General features: G+C 36.0%; 4 protein-coding genes and 2 non-coding genes across 10 annotated transcripts; 2 read left to right on the forward strand and 4 right to left on the reverse strand.

Moving 5' to 3' along the window:
- Positions 1-250: 250 nt before the first annotated feature.
- Positions 251-11409, reverse strand: LOC140776613 (cleavage and polyadenylation specificity factor subunit 2). Of its 4 annotated transcripts, none has more exons than XM_073120385.1 (18): positions 11177-11409; positions 10291-10459; positions 9956-10052; positions 9760-9889; positions 9551-9666; positions 8993-9087; positions 8758-8909; positions 8288-8345; positions 8120-8227; positions 6157-6406; positions 5312-5502; positions 4500-4595; positions 3534-3632; positions 2484-2615; positions 2314-2358; positions 1205-1369; positions 708-782; positions 251-512 (listed from the first exon to the last, which is right to left on the reverse strand). In XM_073120385.1, exons 1-18 carry the CDS (start codon positions 11323-11325, stop codon positions 411-413), a joined length of 2229 nt encoding a protein of 742 aa, XP_072976486.1. In that variant the 5' UTR covers positions 11326-11409; the 3' UTR covers positions 251-410. The 4 variants fall into 4 exon arrangements, with proteins under 4 accessions (XP_072976486.1, XP_072976495.1, XP_072976470.1 ...); XM_073120394.1 differs by having other exon boundaries at positions 253-512; positions 9760-9886; XM_073120369.1 differs by having other exon boundaries at positions 254-512; positions 5312-5505.
- Positions 11410-11836: 427 nt separating this feature from the next.
- Positions 11837-14628, forward strand: LOC140774026 (uncharacterized). The gene is made up of 5 exons (XM_073116851.1): positions 11837-11840; positions 12210-12488; positions 12637-12735; positions 13330-13442; positions 14422-14628. The coding sequence occupies exons 1-5, from the start codon at positions 11837-11839 to the stop codon at positions 14497-14499; spliced, it is 573 nt and encodes a 190-aa protein (XP_072972952.1). The 3' UTR covers positions 14500-14628.
- Positions 14629-14836: 208 nt separating this feature from the next.
- On the reverse strand, positions 14837-14954 carry LOC140777814 (U5 spliceosomal RNA). Its single transcript, XR_012107102.1, has one exon. It is a non-coding gene; the product is annotated as a U5 spliceosomal RNA (small nuclear RNA).
- Positions 14955-15099: 145 nt separating this feature from the next.
- TRNAV-CAC (transfer RNA valine (anticodon CAC)) lies at positions 15100-15173 on the forward strand. Its single transcript has one exon. It is a non-coding gene; the product is annotated as a tRNA-Val (tRNA).
- Positions 15174-15485: 312 nt separating this feature from the next.
- On the reverse strand, positions 15486-16103 carry LOC140774866 (LYR motif-containing protein At3g19508). Its single transcript, XM_073118030.1, has 2 exons — positions 15809-16103; positions 15486-15719 (listed from the first exon to the last, which is right to left on the reverse strand). Exons 1-2 carry the CDS (start codon positions 15995-15997, stop codon positions 15657-15659), a joined length of 252 nt encoding a protein of 83 aa, XP_072974131.1. The 5' UTR covers positions 15998-16103; the 3' UTR covers positions 15486-15656.
- A 774-nt stretch (positions 16104-16877) lies between these two features.
- LOC140775404 (signal peptide peptidase-like 1) lies at positions 16878-20249 on the reverse strand. 2 transcript variants are annotated; one of them, XM_073118690.1, is made up of 4 exons: positions 19980-20249; positions 18791-19672; positions 17813-18013; positions 16878-17108 (listed from the first exon to the last, which is right to left on the reverse strand). In XM_073118690.1, exons 2-4 carry the CDS (start codon positions 19586-19588, stop codon positions 16992-16994), a joined length of 1116 nt encoding a protein of 371 aa, XP_072974791.1. In that variant the 5' UTR covers positions 19589-19672; positions 19980-20249; the 3' UTR covers positions 16878-16991. The 2 variants fall into 2 exon arrangements, with proteins under 2 accessions (XP_072974791.1, XP_072974783.1); XM_073118682.1 differs by having other exon boundaries at positions 18791-19677.
- Between the last annotated feature and the right edge of the window lie 1093 nt (positions 20250-21342).

Below are 21342 nucleotides of genomic sequence, written 5' to 3' on the forward strand. Positions count from 1 at the left end.
TTCTTTTATTAGATAAACAAATCTTGTTTTCAACTGTGATAGAAAGGTCGTGGCAGATTTGGTAAGGCTGATATTTGTGTATGTGGGCAATGTGGCAGTGTTTAATATTTATGACCTAATATAGTAACACACGGCAGCATTTGGTGATTTGATATCGATATCTTGTTTACGAAGTCAGTATTGCTTTGAAACAGGGTTGCTGCCCACGAATTGGTAGAATTTGCAAAACAAGATTTAAATTTAGTCAGAGAAAGGTCTCAAAGACGGTTGCAAGCAAGTCCCTCGTGCCCAAGAAAAACCATCAGTTGATAATCTTATCAGAAAGAAACATCAATTGATAGGTTAGCCTAATATATCATACTTTCCGGTAAAGTATATGTAATACATGAAACACTTTGTTAAGTGGACATCTATAGCAAGTAAAACTGTGAATATAGATGCTCCCGAATTTTGTAATACTCTTCACACAAGGGGCCTTCAATAACTATTTGTTGAGCACCACCAGGACCACCCTACAGACAAGGTCAGGTATGTTAGATATCAACTTATGACAAGTTTAATGACTTAATATTCAATTCTGCAGGTTATCGCTGTCTGATACATCTCAATAAACGTCTGAAGGTTGCAGTAGAAAAAGTGAAAACGCAACTTGTGGATCAATGAACCATGTCCATATGCACAAGGAATAATAACTATAGCTCAATTACCTTCTGGACCGAATCACTGACCTTGCGCAGGGTGACGTACTCACCACACCGTAGAGCACCTCCAGCAAATTCTACCTGAAGAAAAGCACCTGATTAATTTAATGGTTGAACAATGTGTCGGCATGCATACAACTATACAAGTACTACATCAGATGAACATGGAAAGTGACTGAAGAGATTAGAAAGCCACATTGAGTGCCTTTGAATAAGAGTATCTATCAAGATAAATAAGTGGTAAAACCAAACATCATAAAAAAAGGTCATTTGATTATTTAAAGATTCATGTCATGCCTATCCACATCGAGTAGTATGGCTCTCAGTGGGTATACATGCGAGAGTGGAGCAAACTGTGCTCCATCAAGTCAGTACTTGAACTTTGTCCTGTTTTCCCCATAGTACAAACTTCAACTTGAGGTTGTTTACAGTGGACGAATGTCCAATGATAATACCCGCATTAATAACCAGCAAATCAAATGAAACTGAATACTAAGACATACCTGGACACCTTTGTTTGCAAGAAACTGCTTCAAATCTGCCAATTTCAGATCTCCCACAAGAACAGATTTGTGAGTTGGGGGCTTCGATGTAAGAGGGAGCAGTGTAAGCATGTCATTTGTCTTTCCTATTTCCGCATCTACCCATGAGATCTCATACTCACCTAACTGTAAAATAATTTCTCCATATCTAAGTTCAAATGCACTAACCTTGATGATAGAAGCCAATACAGATTGATTTATATGAACAGTTAGATTACTATAATTATTAAATATTTACTTAGAAACAACTATTCAACAATCTAACTGCAGACAGCCTTTCGATTACATAATCATGAAATGAACACAACCAAAAATCTTGTTACATTTATTAGATCTTTGATACAAGGTAGGTGTACCTTATCAATCACTTAAGGTATATTGTAACATGTTTATAACATTATATGTACACTATATATCAGTAATGTGATTACAAATTATCCATTTTATGGATATACAATATCACAGTTTTCTCAACATTATAACATATCAAAGTATATACTTGATGACATCAATACGGATTATGCAACACATAATATCACATGAATAATATTGGTAGTGAAGAGGATGAGCAATAAATAGGTAAAGCAATCAACGAGGGCAAGTAAAATGGAAACTTGACGACTCATTGGCTATTTAAACTTGGGGCAAAAGGTCGGCATACCTATCTTGATGACCTGTGAGCATTTGTAGGAAAACTGAAATTGAACCAGAACTCAAATAGTTGTGGACTTGTCGCACAACCAAGCATATCTATATACTGGTAGAGAACCCTCTCAATTGTTATTTACCTGCTTACTATCTACGCACTACTTACAAACATCTACACACTACTTGATGCTCAATGCCAGTGGCAGACAAAGAATTGCCATTAATACGCCCTAATATTTTACTCTATCTGCAATAAATAAAATAAAATAAAATAAAGCTGGATATGCTCAAAATGTCCAAAAAAAACTAAGTTTCTTACCTTCTAAAACAACATATGATCAGAATGTTGCAATGCAACTAATATTCCTTGCCTTCTAAAACAGGATATAATTAAAGTTTCACAATAGAACTGATTTCTTTACCTTCTTAAAAAGCACATTACTCATTAACCTCTCTGAGAGCTGCACCTGCAGTTGTATAAAAGCATAAGCAGAGAGGATCTGTGAGCAACTTTCTGAGCTACTTACTGACTATTCATCATCAATAGTCAATGCAATCCCACTGAAACTGCAGCACCTTAATGAATTAGTACCTTGTAAGCACACAAATCAGAAGTCACATCAATAGTTTCTTCAATTTGTGGGGCATAAACATGAGGGCAGACATGCTTCATGCAGTGCATCTTCAAATGCTCAGTAGCTTCTGCTGATCCATGCACTAGAACCTAAATAACAAAAGCGAAATTTCAGTACAAAGTTGTGAAATACATATTAGCAAATAATAGAATTGTCATGTATCAGCTAAACAACATGAAAGCACTGATATACCACTAGGGCATCCAGTGCAGAAAGCTCTTGCATGGGGAGGAAGGATATATGCGGCCTTATCCTCGTTTTCCAAAAGATTGTTTCCAAGAGTTAAACCCATGACCTCTTGGATGCAAGAGACAAGAATAGCAAGTGTTGTCCTCTGCTTATAGATTCATCAGAAGTTCAATCTATAGCTGAAATACAAACTAGGATGTCTTCAAAAGTGCTTACAAACAAGAATGGCCATGCCATGGCAGAGCACGTGCTGCAAGAGAGGGAGAAAAAAAAGGAGAGACTAACAGCGCTTCACTTTTCGTTGTCACCGCTTGCCGTTGCCACCGACCTTGTCGTCGCCCGTCACGAGCCAACCCGAGGTTGCCAATGAAGGCGCCCATCACAACATCGCGGATGCCCTAGCCTCTGTTGGCTCGAGGAGGAAGGAGCAAGTCCACAACTTAAGGTTTTATTCGAAATCGACTCAACCCGCTCCACTCGAGCCAACAAGGGCTAAGGCATCCGCGATGTTTCGATAGGCGCCTTCATCGGCAACCTCAGGCTGGCTTGCAACGGGCGACGATGACGATGTGTGAAGCATTGTTAGGAGGGGTGCCGTGTGGCATCCCTCGTGCCATGTGCCAAGGATAATTTGACCACATTGTAGAGTTACAAATTAATTTTCCATAATTAACTCATCAAAATTAGTATTCGCACTATAGTAAGGAAGAAATCGATCATCATAAAAAGAAAAGCAAATTACTATCAGAGAGCACAATGGCAAGTATAAGTTAAAGCACTATATATGTAAGAATTCAAATTTGGTTTGAGTGACATACAAGTTTCAAGGGAGCCACATGAGCTAAAATTGATTTCAGAGAACGACCATCAGACCGACCTTCAAAGTCCATGTAAGTCAAAGCACACTTCACTTGCACCTGAAATGACAAGAGAAAGCTTTGATAATTTTAAATATAAAAAGTAGAAGTGTACCACTAATTTTCCAAGTAAAGATACATTCCTTTTTTAAACCATAGAAAAGGAATATCAGAGATTTGAAGCCAAATAACTAGCACTTTGCATGCACTAAATGGGAAATTGCTATTATGTTGGACTCCACAAGTCAAGCATAGTTACCTAAGGCAAAAGCCCAGACAACCTTAAAATATTTTTAGCAGACTTTACTGGACACATGAAAAGAACAATAAGAGGGTATGGCTGTGACAGAAACACCATATATTAATTCTTCAGAAAGATATAATCGAGAAGAAAGCAAGCAATTTGTTCTTCTAACATGAAATTATCGGTGTAAGATTGCGGAATATGGGATATAAATAATTTTTGCTCAACATAAATAATTTCAAATCCTGAAATTACAAAGCTACCAAAACATGTCAAAAGAGTAATGGCTGGCAAGAATAAGAGGGTTTGATAATCTGAAAGATATTTTGTCTTTAGGGAATGAATTTTCAAGATTAAAATTAAGGCATTAATAGTCTAAGAAGTACAGTTATATAGACGTAGCGGACAATTGAAACCACATGAAAAGGAAAGGATACGACAAATTGACATCAGAAGAAAAGTTTCACGAGCATATATGTTGAAGCATATTAGCTGGATATGGTGCTTGCAAGCAGTTTATATGGAACCAACATGCAAGGCTGGAATATGGAATCACCATAAATTGGAACCTATCAGCTTAAGACAGTATCAATCTCAGTTCACAGTGATGATCACTTGAAACTTCCCATCTAAGCAGCAATTATGGAAAGCCAAGTCTTGTTACAGTGGAACTGAAAACTTACGGTCATTTCATTTGAAACAATTTTCGATGGTGTTGAATCCAGGAGCAAGTGAGCTGAGCCTTCATCAAGCTTACCATCTAAACCACCACCAGTTCCCTGAAAACAGTGAATACATGATGAGAAAACCAACTTAAATAATGGAATTATATACTACCAATTGATTTAAACTTATGACTAATGAAAAAGCAAATTTTACTCTATGCAGGAGGTCGACAGAAGCAGTGTAGCAATAGCAAACAACCTACATTAGTTCTAGTTGTCATAACATGGAGTGGTAACAAACTTTAGTGAGATGCATGTGTGTTGTTTAGTGTTTACTAAAGAACTCTGCATATGAAACACTCAGAGAAATCAAAAGAGAGATCAGTTTATCCTGTAAAACAACAATATAAATGACATGTTTATCAAAATTTAGAAAAAGAAAGAATGGGAAAAAGATCTCCCATCAGAGCCAACCCCCACCTCCACTTGGTCCAACTACCAGCATCAGGATTTCCATGTTCCATTTATAGCTTGACTCGATAGACAGACAAAACTACTGATGCATATCTTTGTCCATGCCAGTTGAATGAATTTTAAGCATTAAGTTCCTCTAGTACTTCTTGTCGGTATTAATGCAAAAAAAACTTCATAAAATATCTATACATCCAGCATGAGGCTAAAACTTGCTAAAAGAATCAAAACATATAAAATAAAAAATGAGCAATAAACCATACTTGCTATAAATGGGTAGGTGATCCACATTAAATTGTTCTGCTAAAGAAAATACCATCTACGAGCACATTATCATACTATGTAAAAGTGGGACTTACAAGCATGGATGCCTGATCCATGTCTTCTTCTTTAATAATGTAGTTGTCAGGATTGATGACCTCACCATAGTCATCCCATTCAGCTTTATTCTCAAAGAAGGGAAACATGGGAGCAACACTCGTGGATGGAGCGATAAATCCATCAATCAAAATGTCCAGATGCCCACCAAACCCACCAAAGCGCGAGCCAGCTACTGAAAAGTGCATAACCATGTAAATTTACGTATCTGACAACAACAAAATTAACTCAAATGCTAAATTGCTACTTAAAAACAAAACCATATAAAAACCTAAAGAGACCAGATTAGCCACTAGTGCTCAAGTTTATTGATTTATAATAACCTAGAATCCACGGAACAGTTTCAGTAGACATATGTCAGAAGTTCAAAGATTTTGCCGAATCTATGGACAAGAACTTAAATTGATCCACGCCAAATGTGATTTGGGTTAATCATCTACCACTAACCTTATCTGCTAAATGGACATATTTCCAATATTCTGTATATCAGTGCATGTAGTCTCAAAATACTAGAATATCTAATTATTCTTGTGAATAACATTTCAAAAAGGAAACGGTAATAATGTCTAGTAACTAGAGCTTGAAAGAATTAGAATTCCTCAAGAACTTCAATTCTCAAATTATTCACAAAAGTGATTCACCTGGAAAATGAGAGTCATTCCCTTCCAAGTCAAATCATTTTAGGAATGACAGTTATAGAACAAGCAAGAGTGATCATCCTCATATGTATGGTAATATGAGCAGAATCATGATAGCATATAAAATTCAAATTAGACAACAATAGAGAGCATCAAATAGACAAGTAATGCAAAGTAACTGCTCTTACCAGAGGATGAAATATGAGATGAGTTGGCATCGATCACCATGGGATCAGCTACATTAGCATCTGATACATGAGAAGCCCTTAATTCTTCCTCTTTGCTGAGACTAGCCTTTAAGGCTTCTTTTTTTATTCGGCTTTGTTCTTCTTCATAGGCTTTCAATTCATCGCCAACTAAAGGAACTCTCTTACTCATATTAACCTTTACAGCTTTTGGAGGCGGATCCACTTGAAGCATACGAGCTAGTGTGCCAAACTACAATATGATCAACACAGAGGAATCAAAGAGCTGCTGAGAGACGGGATAGGGTACTTAGCGAAATTACGAGTAGATACATCATGAAGATGATGAATGGAGTTGATGAATCTGTGTTTATTATGTTTGAGTAATCATAGGTGTTTAGTCTACCTGAATATTTTAACTGCTTGTCTTGATAATGGAGGGAGAGAAACAAATTGATAAAGACTCAAGATCATGTACCTTAGGCAAAGGCGCACCACTAGACCAATTTCACTTTGGCTTAGTTATTAATGTGTCACTGGGTATTAGTTAGACTTTGATTAGTTTCTTTATGTCTTTTTTTATCTTCTCGTATTTTCAAAGTATTTTCGGGCTAAATTCCAGCCCATTAGTTGTTGGGTTTGTTTTTTTACTTGTGTTTAGATGATTTTTTGATGAAATAAAGAAGACTTGAAGCTTTCTCCAAAGGTTTCATGAAGATCCCTCCCAGTGTGAAATCGGAACCCCGAAGCGTGAAGCCTAAGGTCTCTTTCCATAGATCTAATCTTTTTACACTCCTACTTTCTTCGACATTTCCAGGATATCATGAGACTTCTACAATTCTGTTAAGAGTCAGAACTTTCATATATTTTTATCTGGAAGTCGTCAGCTTCCAAATGGGATCTTTCGGATTAGATTTCAGATTTCATCTTTCGATCCAGTTCCAGCATGGGGTTCCAAACATGGATCAGATTTCATCTTGTCATTGTTCTGGTATCAATTGACGGGTATAATGACTAGTAATATCCTTTTGGACCACACATCTTATTTGTTATCCTTAGATCAATTGTTGCTAGTAGACTTATCCATGCATCAAAATACTTGTTCTCACATAACCTTTTTTTTTTTTAACAATAGCCTTTGCTGGAATTTTCTAAAACGTATCAATTTTCTGCAAAGAAACCCATAAAATTGGCTATCTGTTACCCTTAATTTGCCCATCTTCTATATTAGTCATTTTGTCTCATAATGAGTGAAGTATTCTAGTCAAATAAATGTCCTTGCTTCTAATGATCTAAGTCATTCTCTTGAAATCTAGGCATCTTGCTTGTGACCTTAAAATATAGCATAGTTTCATATATTTATTTCAAGGACTTCCATTTGTCTAGCTTGCAGTTCTTTAAATTGTTTCTTTGCTGATTTCTCTTGTTTATTTAAATTTGTCCCGCATCCCAAATAAATCTAGAACAGTTAATCTAACATATGAAGTTATCTCTTACAGACAAATCAGTGTTGAAATCAACGCAACTAGAACAACTAGAAATTTATGCAGGTCCCAACTACATGGTGTGTAATTCTACATTCTACAAATATGTGTCTTGTCATATATTCTTGTCAAAGGCTACATGAATCACCTGAGTTATTTCTTTCTTTTACTTTACATTTTATGCAGGTCCCAACTACATGGTGTGTAATTCTACATTCTACAAATATGTATCTTGTCATATATTCTTGTCAAAGACTACCTGAATCACCTGAGTTATTTCTTTCTTTTACTTTACATTTTTGTAACACCAATAAGCACATGTATCAAGCTACTAGGAAGACTCTCCTAGGATTTAAAGATGGTTCTATCAGGGATGACTGTTAATCAATGGACAACAACCTTTTTGACCGTTACTGAAATACTTCCAAGTTACCAGTATAATGAAAAGACCAATAAAGTGAGTATGTGATCCAAAAACATACCTGGCCCTTTTCGGTAAAAAGCACTAGATTCTTTGTGTCTGTCGCCAATTCAACAAATATATCATGAGAGAAACCGACCTCCAGACTAGCCATGGATGCTAAAACTACCTATAAATTGCATATTAGCTTCGGACTTCAAAAGGACAACAAGTACAAGACAATCCTAACCTTTGGAACATCAGTCAGTTTCTCAAGTTCATTCTTGTTGATTATGAGACTAACATGCCTGCAAGATGCATAACAGAAAAAGTTGCAAGAAAGGGAGACATCAAAGTTAAGATAACATCAGAACTGCAACTTAAAGAAAGATAAATGAAGTTACAAACTTTGCCAAGAAACAAGGTGCATGATATTTTAAGTTCAAAAATATTCTTTAAGTAGTTCAATTCAGAAACATTCTAGAACACAACAATATTCCTAGCATCCAAGTTATTTCAATATCTTGTCACGTTATTATATGTTTATTATCAGTAATTGGACTTACAGCTCCAGAATGCTCAGAATAGCACCTCATCATCAACCGTGTTTTGTACAATAGGAAAAGATAGAGAGAAGACAGGAAAAAAAAAATTGCTACTATATAGAAGTGCATATTGAATGATGTAATAACAATAAGGAAGAAATAAATTCAAACTTACTTTAGTAGGAAGGCATTGTCACGTGTATGTTCGAAGGACTTTGCTATTGAGTCACTCATCCACTCAAGGAAACTCTTGACATAATCAATTGTGCTTGTAGAAACATTCGTCAAAAAGAAGATGGGAAAACTTAAATGCTGCTGAGCCCAGTACTGAAATTTTCCATCAAATATAAAAACTAAATATTTGTCAACTTAGCAGAGCATGAAATGGGAAGAAAAAGCACAGATTTCACCTGCTCCAGTATCAAAATAATTTCCAGTGCTCTCCCGGCTGTATCAACAGGAAGCAATACATTGCCATCAGCTGTCAGTGCTTTCAGTATTGTATCTGTATGAAATATGTTTAGCTATTACCAACTATAACTTGGGTAAAGGGTTATCTGAAATTACAAATGCCAAGATAATAAAACTTGATATTTATTAAAATGCCCATAAAATATTGGAAATTAATAGAAAAGATGGAGCTGTACATGTTGTATCTCATCAGAATTCAGAGGTAAAGCATATTTATTGCAGTCTAGTAAGTAACATATTCAAGTCTCATAGTTACAATTACACATGAATAAATGCTATCCAAGGCTATGCTTGCTGTCAGGAGCAGGAGAAATTTTTTTTAAAAAAAATCAGAATATATAATTCTTGCATGTTCTCATTAAAAATTGTAGAATAAGTCCTGTGAAATAGCACAGAAAGTATACATGGGCATGATCAAGAGTGTCAGAGAGATATGAAGATCCAAAAATAATTAGAACAAGTAGACAAAACATAGAAGGGAAGATTTTATAAGCTACCAATGAATTCTTGGTCCCTTTGACGCTTGTAAAGCTGATTGTTTAATGCGTTATATGCATCAGTTATCAGAACAGCTGGTCGTACAAAAGATTCTAGAACAGTCCCATTCAACTGCCTGAGAAGATTTCAGTGAGCTTAACTTCTACTAAACAAAATAAGTTATCATCCTAATAAATTCCTAAGGAGTAGCACGAAGGAGAAATCCAACCGCTCTTTACGATGGTTGAAGTCAACTGCATATACTACATCTTCTCCATCTTTTGTTATCTTCCAGACGGTACCTCCCAGAAGATGTCCAGCCACATGAGGAGCAATAACAATTCCCTCTCCTTTATCTACTAACAACAAAATAAGTGAAACATCCAAAAAGTCTTAGGTCGAAGAATCATTAGAACTTTACCAACCTGAAAGATGATAATTCTGTGAGTATTTCAATCTAGTAACATTCTGAAAAGCAGCATCAACATCATCCAGACTATACAAGTCAAAATCTGAAACTTGCTGCAAAAGATGATTTCAAAATAATCAAGGTCCACTATAAAACAATACCACATAGTGGAAATTTTATAGATTATTATATAATGAATGCATCTTAACAAAACTTAGAAACAGAAATGTGTTGATGTCAGACATTGAAAGAAAGAGACTAATAGTCTAATATGTTAATACAAGGCATAAATCAAGCTAAAAGATTTCATGAAACAATATTGATGCCAATCAGATGTCAGCAGGAGCTTACTTTTCGAGAAAGATAGTGATCATACATGGTCAAAAGACCAAGCCTATACACAGGTTCGGTTGAATAAACTGGAGCAGAGAGTCCAAATTGTTTCATAGCATATGGCAAAGCACCTAGATGAAGAATGTCTGGATGTGATAGCAAGATGGCATCAATTTTTGTTGCAACCCTGAAAAACTCAAATAAATTAGACGTTAATGGTCTAGCTAAGATATATTGACATAGTAAATATTTTTTCAGATAACAAAATGATTTGTCTTAAAGCATGCTAATCAAAGTCTGATGATTGAGGCTCTAAGGATATTTCCATCTTTAAGTCCTAGAAAAGGGTGGTCATATATCCCTCCAGATCCTATTTTGAACCTTGAATTACCAGGAGTGCAAAGCAGTCCTATTTTGTCAAATGAGCAACAGACCTATCTTCTATCACTATATCATGCCCAAATTTGTTTTAGTTCACTCTATGACTTGAGAAAGGTCGGGCACATCATTGGTTTCCAGTTTCTTAGGTTTGAATCCCTTCAGTCCCTAAATGTTGCTCCTCTTTATGGTCACCTTTGTTGCCAGACTAGGCTTTTTATATGTCCGTTCACAAACCCTATATCAGTCGAGCTGAAATCAGCCAGAAGATGCAACGCGAACCCAATTTCTTGTCTTCCGTACAACTTTTAGAAAGTTCACGCATATGAATCATCTAGATTTCTTCTCCAATTCGAGTACCTTCAAGATTGAAACAGGTTGCCTTCAAATATCGATGCAGGTCAGATAAAATCTCACAATGCGTATCAAAATTTTCAACAATTCCTCCAGATCCGTCGCGAATTGGAAATAAAAAGGCCGAACTGAACAAATCGGATGGGAGAGACAGAGAAATGGAGAAATTAACCTGGAGAGGGGTTGGAGGAGGTTGGGGTCGAAGAGGTCGTTCCACCCGCAGTCCATGAGGAAGTTGAAGCCATCGATGGAGAGGAGATAGCACAGCGGGTTCTCGCTGTAGACGCCGCACAGTGGCGTCACCTGCACCGATGTACCCATCGGAGAGAGGTGAGCGAGAACTGAGAGGAGAGTGAGAGAAGGAAATTATTTCGGTGCTTCGGCGGGATCGAAAGGAAGACGGGGTTTTGCGGAGGGTTTTAATACTTTATACAAAAGAAAATAAAAATAATAATAATAATTCGCGGTGTTGGGTTATTATTGTACTTATAACTCTCATGTAGTAGATAATCTTTACCTATAAAGTGAGGTGGTCTGTGGCTTCGTGCAAATTAGATTTATTTAAATATATTTTACAACTAAATATTTATTATATATATATTTTTTTAATTAATTTTATATAAAGTAAGTCAGACAATAAATATACAGTAAAACTATACATATTTAATAAGGAAAATTTTTATTATAGTTAGCATATTTATTTAGTAATCAAACACAATTATTTATATAAATTCTTTTAATATAATTATTATACTTTATAATCAAATAATAAAATTATAAATAGGAGTATACATGGGCCGTGACTAAGCGATCTAACTCCCAACTTAGATTAATGGGTGATTCAATTCCGAGTCTTTTAGCTGAATTAAATCAGAGTGAAGTCCAAGCATAACATAAACCAAGCCTAAACTCTAAACGAGTCAAGAATTATTTAATTAAATTGAGTCCAAAAATAAAGCTACCAATCTTTTTATTTAAAATTATTGAAAGGTAACTGTAAAACATCCGTTCAAAAAACATGAGTTTTTAAAGTTATGCTTATAAATTTAAATATTATTTTAAATTTAAACTATTAGATGTGTTAGTTTTGCTATCTAAATAGTTTGACATATTTACATCTTTTAACCATAAATAAATTAGATTAAGATTTCGGAATAGATAGAGACAAAATGTAGATTTAATTGTCGCAATAGGGCCCAATTGAGAGAATAAAGCGAGAATAAGAATATCCAACTCCAGACTTATTCCTGGCCCCGCTGTGTCGGCACCGAGAAGTGCTTTACTCGCCGACTTCCGATGTCGTCTAGGAATCTCACAATCTCTCCTAAAGTCGGCGAACTCTCTTGACTCTTCTTCCCACGATTTCTTCCCCCATCTTTGCCGATCTCCGTTGCCTTCTCGATCTCGGGTTTGGAGAAAAGCCTCAGCAATCTCGGAGGCGATAGCAATCACCCTACAGACCTCAAAACGCTTCTTGATCCAAGGTATCGAGATAGAGGTTTACTTCTTCTCTTTTCGAGCAATTTGGCGGTTCTTTTTCGATCTCTATGCTCAATTCTAACCCTAGATTTCTGTCTAATCGAGGGATTACGCTAACTATCTGACCATCTTTGGTATTGATTGGGATGTTAGAAGAAGGCGTTACCCTTCTGATGGATGCGAAGGATGATGCTCCTGAGCAGCCTTCCACTGCGGTGGAAGAAAAACCTACTGAATTTGATCCGAGCCGAAGTAAATTTCCTCTCTTTCACTTGTTGGCTAAGAAATTCGAGTAAAATTGTTATCGCCGCATTCTTGATTTCTTGTGCTTGTGTTTTAAGTGGTTGATTGGTTTCTTGTTTGGATGACGATATGGAATGCAGGAATTGATGTTAGATGCTAGAAAAGTTTGCTTGATTTCTGCCAATGCTTTAATCGTTTGAAATTATGAAGATTGAGAGTTTTAGGATTTGATGCAAGTAGTACTTCTTTCGAACTATCATTTGAAAGAGGCCATGCTAGTGTTAGTAAATATGTACAAATACGTCTAAAGTAAAACAAGGAAGGGAATTACCCGATTAATATCTTCTGGAGTTCAGGTTTAGTTGATATAGATTTGTTGCATGATGTTGCTCTAGACAACCTAATGAAATATCTTGACGTTTTAAGGAGCTTATGCTCATTTTTTTCTATACAATTATATGGCTTCTGTCTGAACTCTACCGGAAACCTAGGAGAGACTTTCATCTGGTTGAACTTGTTCTTTCTTAAGCCCTTTTGAATATTTTAGCAAAATTAAGATGTGAACTTGTGATCTTCTAATGCCATATTCTTTTATTCTTTAAGTGATTGGGATCATCAAAAGGAAGGCCTTGATTAAGGAACTTGCTGCTGCTTACCATGCCGAGTGTCTTTCCTATTGTAAGGAACTCCTGCAACTTCAAAGAAAGTGGGAAGAGGTCTGCAATATTTTTATACTAAGCTTCCAATTTTTTCTGTGCTATGCTTGACAAATCTGGAAATCTGAATACTAGATGACTTGTAATTATGTTGTACATTTAGCTGCCTTTTTGTATTATTCGTGGCCATTTTTAACCACCTCTCCTTTTCCTTTAAAAATGATGATAATTTTAATTTGATAAGCTCAACCGTAGAGGATCTCTACTCTACTCGTTAAGGGATGTAGGTCTCACCTCAGGTATTTCTATGTAGATGAATCTCTAGCACATAGATCCAGATGCTGTATTCTGACTTTGACATTAATAAGTAGAGATACAAGAGAAATTGCCTCCTGCGCAATTGAGTTCTATATATTGTATTTGTTTTATCTCAAGGAAAACAAGAGAGTGCTGACAGTCTGTTAAGATTTGGTATTGAATCAGCATTCTCTTCGCCACCCAGTTGTATACAACTTTCTGTCAGTATAGCATCAGGTGTCCAATTTCTGTGAGAGCTTGAGACATTCCTTGGTAATTTTTCCTTGATAGAGGAGATGAACCCATATATCTGACTCTTATTAAAATTAGTTGTATTACTTATAGCTTAATTGGCAAGGAATTTCAAATGTTCTTGAGAAAGATGCTCCTGATTTGCTTTTTTTTTTTTTCCTTTGACATAGCTTTTACAAGTTTGAGTAATGTTTTCAATTTTTGTATTGTCACATGCCCATTATTCGTTCTTTCGACATTCCGCTGCTAGCTGCTCTCTCTCTCTCTCTCTCTCTCTCTCTGCTTCTCTTCCTCTTGATATTGCCAACATGTTCTGCAGGCATCTGAATCTGTATAAATAATTATATATCAACTTGAGGATTACTTTTGGTTCAATCTCTCTGTCTAGATTCCAGGATGTTGGGACCTTCAAATGCAAACGTATTAAACTGGCGTTTTTTGCATTCTTTATCTTTCCTGCCCAGTACTAATTGGTACTTATGTTCTACAGCAGCATTACTTTGAAAGAAAAGCTCTTGAAGATGCCAAGCCCTCTAAACGCCGGAAGAAGGGACTCAAAGGATTATAGATGCTATTGCAATTTTTTTTTTAGGGTTCCTGCTTGTATTTGCAGACATTTTCCTCGCTTTTGCAGTGACATACATGATTGTAAGATTATATTCTCGTACATGAATACCAATTCTCTGTCTTAGCCTAATTTTATTTCAATTTTTTTTTTTTTTTCAAACCATTGTGGCCTGATAAAAAGTTTCTCTTTTCTGGAGATTTGTACCTCAGTATTAACGAATTAGTGTTACAGCTTACCTTGACCTCTATTAAATTTTGAACGTTACACATAGTTACATCGATCAAATCCAAATTTAAAACTCCATGACTACAAACATTTACAATAGATTTATAGGGCGGATTCCTAATGAAAGGAATTCCCTCTAAAAATTGGCGTATGCTGCTTAATGTGGCGAGCACACGGTATTCTTTAGTAAAAGGCGAAAGAATAGTTCGCTTTGCGCTCACCACGCAGCTGCGTGGATCTGGAAAGTGGAGCGACGAACACTATATATAGTGTTCTGATGTCCCTATGTATAAAATCTAGGCGATGTGGGATTATGAAAAATATCATTAGAGTGAATAAACTTCTGATTAAAAAAAGATTAATGTTTAGAGTCTAGTCTGGGTGGTGTAGTTGGTTATCACGCTAGTCTCACACACTAGAGGTCCCCGGTTCGAACCCGGGCTCAGACAACTAATTATATAAATTTCCTTTTTTGTTTTGGTCTTTTGCTGCTTTTAATGTTATATAATTTTAATAACGGGTTTAAAATACAGCTAGTCTGGACGGATAACACTTTCAATTTGTCATTTAAAAATATATCTTTAAAAAAATCCTTATTCTTGTTACTTAATTAGATTGGCTTAGACTTGTACTAGTGTTCCAGTTTTATCATCAATTACCCTCGGATTTTACTTAGTTTATCTCTCCATCCTCCTCCTCTTATTTCTAACCAAGACGGCAGGTAGATTGCAAGTAAAACTATTCTTCCAAACTACAAAGAAAACAAACAAACAAACAAGTAGGCATTTCTAATTTTACCCGTTTAAAGTAATTCTCCAGTTCCTCGATTATTTCTTCACAAACAACCAAAGTCCAACATATAGATCAAAAGAGTCCAAGAAGACTCACAGGGGAATACTACCAAACAGATACCGTGCATGAACTGTTCCAAATCATTTGCCACCGCAGCTACATACTTTCTTGAGCTTATCTGCCGCCGAGTGATCGATAGAGTACTGAAATCAACCAAAAATTTAGTTTAAGAAAAGAAAAGAAAAGTTTACTTCGTGAAATCTAGAGAGAAAAGGAGGTCTCAAGTGAGGACCTTGTTGAGGACCCAAGTGGTGTGGGTGTAGGCTCGACGGAGGAGGTCGGAGAGAGAGGTGGAGTCGTCGAGCTCGCGGTAGTTGACGAAGTTCTCGCGCGCGTACTTGGCGTAGTACGGGCGCGTCTCCGCTGGAAGTCGCCGCACCAGGCGCATCACCTCCATGTACGCTCTCAGCCCTTTCTCCATCCCCTACTCCGCTTCTAGCGACTTGGGTTTTAGTTAATATTTAACCACACAACTAAACTCCTCTATTGATTAACCGCGTAACGAACCATGATCATGTAATCCAAATCCCGACGCTCTTCTATATATAAAGTTGCAGTGTTGCACAAACGAGTCAATTCTCCTACAAATAAATCCGAGCCTAAATATTTTACATAAAATGCTCCATTAAAAACTTAAATATTATCCACAAAAATTCGATTCAAATTCATGGATGGGTACTAGGACCATGATATAAATACTAAGCTCCTAACTATATATGACGAGCATATAGCTCTTACAATTAAATATGGCAAATACGTACCTATTCTAATTCCCAATGCTTTATTATTTACGAATTTAAGCACTAGAAAATCATGGAGTAGCTATGTATGCATATATATATTTTTTTTTTCAAAACATATCTCCTTTAGAGTAAATCTATTTTATCTGGTTCAGAGTGATAAGAACTACCTCTCTGTTCAATCCATATATATCTCTTTTGTTTATCCTATGATACTATAGAGAGTACAATTTAAATATATCAATCCTTCTCAGTATTCAAAATAAAACCCAAAATAACAGCATTTCTTTTATCACTCTCTCTAACAGGTTTTAAAAGGTAATTAGTATAAAATTTTCTTTATACTCTTAGATCTATCAATGGGTATATTTGTATTTCATACTAAACATCTGTATGAAAAGGAGAGCTCTTAAGATAAATATATGAAATTGTGGGGTAACAATCTGTAAAATATATTTCTAGACAGTAATAGCAACTTCCTTCTTGAATTTAAGGGTATATGACGATTAGATGATTCATTCTTGCAAGTATAAAGCAAGAGCTTTTTTACACACTGCGGACTGTAGAAACTAGAAACTTCATAAATAGCTCTTAAGCATAAATGTTACATTTGTTTTTCTTTAAATAAAATTACATGAAAAAAAGCCCTTAGCTCTATAATTTGTCTTGTGGAGTTCAAACCTCCATTAGATGAGCCTTTTCGTTTGACATTGGCCTGGAACCTTCCCATAGTTCTGTTAGGTCATTTCTTAACCATGAAAGGAAGATGACAGGTCCCAAAGTTGATGGCACCTGTATGACAAATAAAATTAGGAAGCTGATCTTCTGTTGACATCAAGCCAGTGGAACAAGTTAGCATCTCTTAAAATTGAAACCAAAATGTAGAGGCAAATTATTTGGTCTTAGGGTGCGTTCGTTTATAAAAAGAAGAATTTGAAAAGAAAGATGTTAAATAATCTATAAAAGGTCACAGATTTCCAAACAAGTACGAAGAACTGAGAGTAAGGATAACTATCAGATATTACTAAATAGCCTAAAAATTTACAAAAGAAATGTGTTATGAACTTATGATGTTTCATGTTGAGCAATGCTCAGTTTTTTTTTTTTTAATCTTAAAGATAAAATATAAAAATCATCTTTCTCTAATAACTTAAGTTTTTAAAGTGATTTGTGAGTTAATATGCTATCAAAGCATAAATCTTAAGTTTGTATGATGTCAAACTCATCTATCATTTATAATATAAACATCCATTCAATTAAACCAAATTTATTTCTTAGGCCCATAAAAACACTCTACCTACAAAGTGAGAGAGAGTATAAATATAAAATATAAAAATCATCATTCTCTAATAGCTTAAGTCTCTAGAATAATCGGTGAATTAATATTTTCCATCCATATTTGTAAAAACAACAAAGGAATTCAAATTTCACACATCCTATTGAAGAACTATTTTAAAACAACAACCAGTTTCACCAAGCCATTCAATGATACTCACCAGATAAAGAAGAGCAGGTTGAGGAGACTGAGATAGAATACCAGCAGCTAAAGCAGTTACCAAGCCAATTGCATACCCAGATACTGCATACCATATATATTTCTGTCCTTTGGAGAAAGATGTATCCACTGGAATAGCCATTTCTCTATTCTTTTGGTGGTCAAAGCAGAGCACTAAAGCTAGAAGCATCCCCGGAATAGCCTTCAAAACCAACAAATTGTGATTATGACACAAAAGCAAATGTAATCACATAAATGCACAGGTAGGACCACAATGCAACCAATATAAGTTCTAGAAAGACCACAAAACTGACAGAAATAGATTCCTCAACATTTTCACACAAAGATGACACCTGATGTCACTGGAGTTCCATACAAAGCAGAGGTTACAATGGAAAAGGAAGAAAGCATGCAATAGAGAATCAGTAGATAGACTACATATTTGACCTTTTGTGATCTATGAAATTTTCCAGCAGTACATGAACTAGTAGAATTAGGGTACAGATGGTTTTGACACAAAGGAGCACCCGTTCAGCGTCTACAAGGACTATAAAGGGTTCTGTATACTGGAATTGGGTCAGGTATACAGATAATAATGAATCATGAGGAGACATGATGACCTTAGGCCAGCATGGGTGACCCGAGTGCTTCAAATATTGTGAGCCATAGCATGGCAAGGTGCAGCCTGCTGTGCCATCAACACTAACTATAGTGCAGACTTTTGGCAAGTGTAATTAGGAAAAAGCAACTCTACAGATAAATAAACAGAAATGACCACTAGAACAAATAAACAATGTGTAATAGACAAAGATGAACTAGGAGAATAAAGACGCACAATCCCTGTGATGCACCAGAGGAAATATGCAGCACATTACTCAAATATTTAGCTGGCAGGAGGGAAGACATTAAATGTTCACTAAGCAAATTCAGAATTAAGAAGTCTAACAATCATAAAATGCATGCAGTAAGAATATGATACCATGTCTCCAAGGCCCAACATCATGTACTCTCCAGCACTGCTGCCGGGAACTATCCCACCCATCAAATTCCTGGGGAAAACAAGCTTAACTGGAAGCTCTAGCTTTTTTGTAATCAGCTGCAACCCCGGAAGGTTCAAGCTATTTGCGACCGTGTGAACTGGATTAGACGCCTTCTGAGTTGCAACTGAAACCATGACATTTGCTCCAAAAAACCTTTCCGAGAAGAAGACCCAGAATATATCGTACACGAACAAGCAAACAAGAAGCAAAGCACAAATCTTAATATTTGGTAGCCTCACGTGGCTAACAAAGGCAATACATATAGCAATTCCCAACAGATTGTTTAGCACCCAATTCCCAGAGACTAGCCATACCACCACAGTTCCTATACAGAACAACAATAGAGTCCCCTGCATTCGTGTGAATGATTTGGCACAGCACCTCGATACAAACGGGTCCATCAAATTGTATCGGGATTTGACATACGCAACATAAGGGGACAAACAGAAGAAGAGTGCCGAAGCCGATGCAATGGCTGTAAAGGCCGTAACAAGGTGGGATACGGATGAGAACAAATAGAACATTAATAAGAGGCTACAAGAGCTTGCAAGAGGGATCATAAGTGCTTGGGACCGGTCCAACGTGATGGAAGCCTCAGAAAAGTCCAGGTTCCTCTCCATCTCTTTGCCGTGATCTAGAGCTCGTGCAGCCGATGCATAGGTCACAAAAACCGCTGTTGCAATGAGAGTTAGTGATGCCGGTTCGAGCAAGTAGGTGAGCTTCCATATCGACTCCATAATAGTAAATTTTAGTACTAAAATTAGGTTTCCTTCCCTTCTCCACTACAAATGGCAGATGTTAACGGAGGTTATTCGGACTAACTTTTCTGCACAAAAAAAAAAAGTTCAGTCACTTGCTTGCATTTATAATAAGAAATAAAACCCTACGTGACAACTTCTCAAAATTTCTCTGAGAGTATAAGGTAGTACAAGTAGAAGATCGTGATTTTTTATCTTACTATCCTAATCGATCCCACTTCGTAAAAATTCAAAGAAGAGGCTCTGATTTAGCCGCTTAATTGGGTAAAGGTAATACCATTAAGAAAAAAAAATCAAAGACCTAGGAGCGATCGAGAACCCAAATCTGCACCATTTAACGCGAAAAAAGAGGCACTCGAGTAAAATCTACCTCCAGATCTGCAAAATGAGAGATCGCTCACTTCAACGGCCATCAACCGAAGGAGAAAGCTCAGCTGCGATCGCGGAATCGGGAAGCAAAAGGATGGATTAGGGTTTGGAGTCGAGGTGACGATCCGGACGGAGAGGGAACGTAAAAGGATCCCTTTGTTCCTCCCCTTCCGGCGAAAGGGGAGGAGTTGTTGTTAGAGGAGGAGAGAGGAGTCGAATTGGATCCTCCGACGACCACAACTGGAATCCGACTTGACCCCGGTGGTGTGTGGATTGATTGAGTTATGGTGCGTGATATTATCACCCCCGTGCTCGGGGAACTGCACTTCAGGCGAAGTCGGCGGAGTTACAGTGTGTGATAGATTACCTACCTGCCGAATTCTCTCTTCTTTACTTTTAGTCGGTATCTAGGCTCCAATTATTTGAAACCGGTGCAGTCTTCACTATTTGGCCTTCTTTCTTTTTGGAGAGAGAAGATATTTCCTTAGCCAAATACTTCAATACTAAAATTTAGAATCCTAATCTAACGTTGTGATAGAAATAGTTACCTTGATTGTAGGAGATAATATGGAGATAGAGTTCAATTTTAATTTGATCTCAATCTCTATATATGTTATCAAATTTTAGATTAAATCAAATCTTAAATTAATAAGAGATATATGTAAGTACTTAAAAAAATAATCCGGGAGATAGAATCTAATTAAACTTTCATCAAGTTAAATATAAAAAGCCATAAATACTCCTATTCTGATATACATATATTATTATCATTTAATAGTATATATGTCTTTTGTTTGATAATTTACTAACATAATATAATTGTCAAAGAATAATATAAACATATAAATATGCAATTTAAAAGAATATATATGTAAATAAAGAATTTTTCGAGAGTCTACATGTAAAAGAAATTGTTAAGTAGTTACCAGACTTAGAAGAGTATATGAATACAAATAAGAGATAGATATACATGCAAATATCAACTTTAGAATATTATATATAAGATGTTTTTATAAGGATATACATACAAAAGAATAGTATTTTTAAACCAATACTATAATTAAGAAATAAATAATCATCTATTGAACCAATTATAGACAAAGTTTTCAAGTTTTGTGTTATAATTTTAAGTATATCAAATCGTAAATATAGTCTGACATTCCAGGAACATAGTTCAATAGAAATTTATGTTTATTACAATCTCATAGACAGAGTATATAACAGAACTTTATTGTTGACATTGTTTCAAGGTTAGCAACTAAATCAAAACTCAGGTACGTAAAACTTCCAGTTAGGTTTAGGAAAGACTGGAATGAATAAGGCAATTGCTATCAACACAAGCATATTAATGTGGAAATTGAGTT

The sequence above is a fragment of the Typha angustifolia genome, chromosome 2 (genome assembly GCF_048772165.1).
Source record: "Typha angustifolia cultivar Huaian chromosome 2, ASM4877216v1, whole genome shotgun sequence".
NCBI lineage: Eukaryota > Viridiplantae > Streptophyta > Magnoliopsida > Poales > Typhaceae > Typha > Typha angustifolia.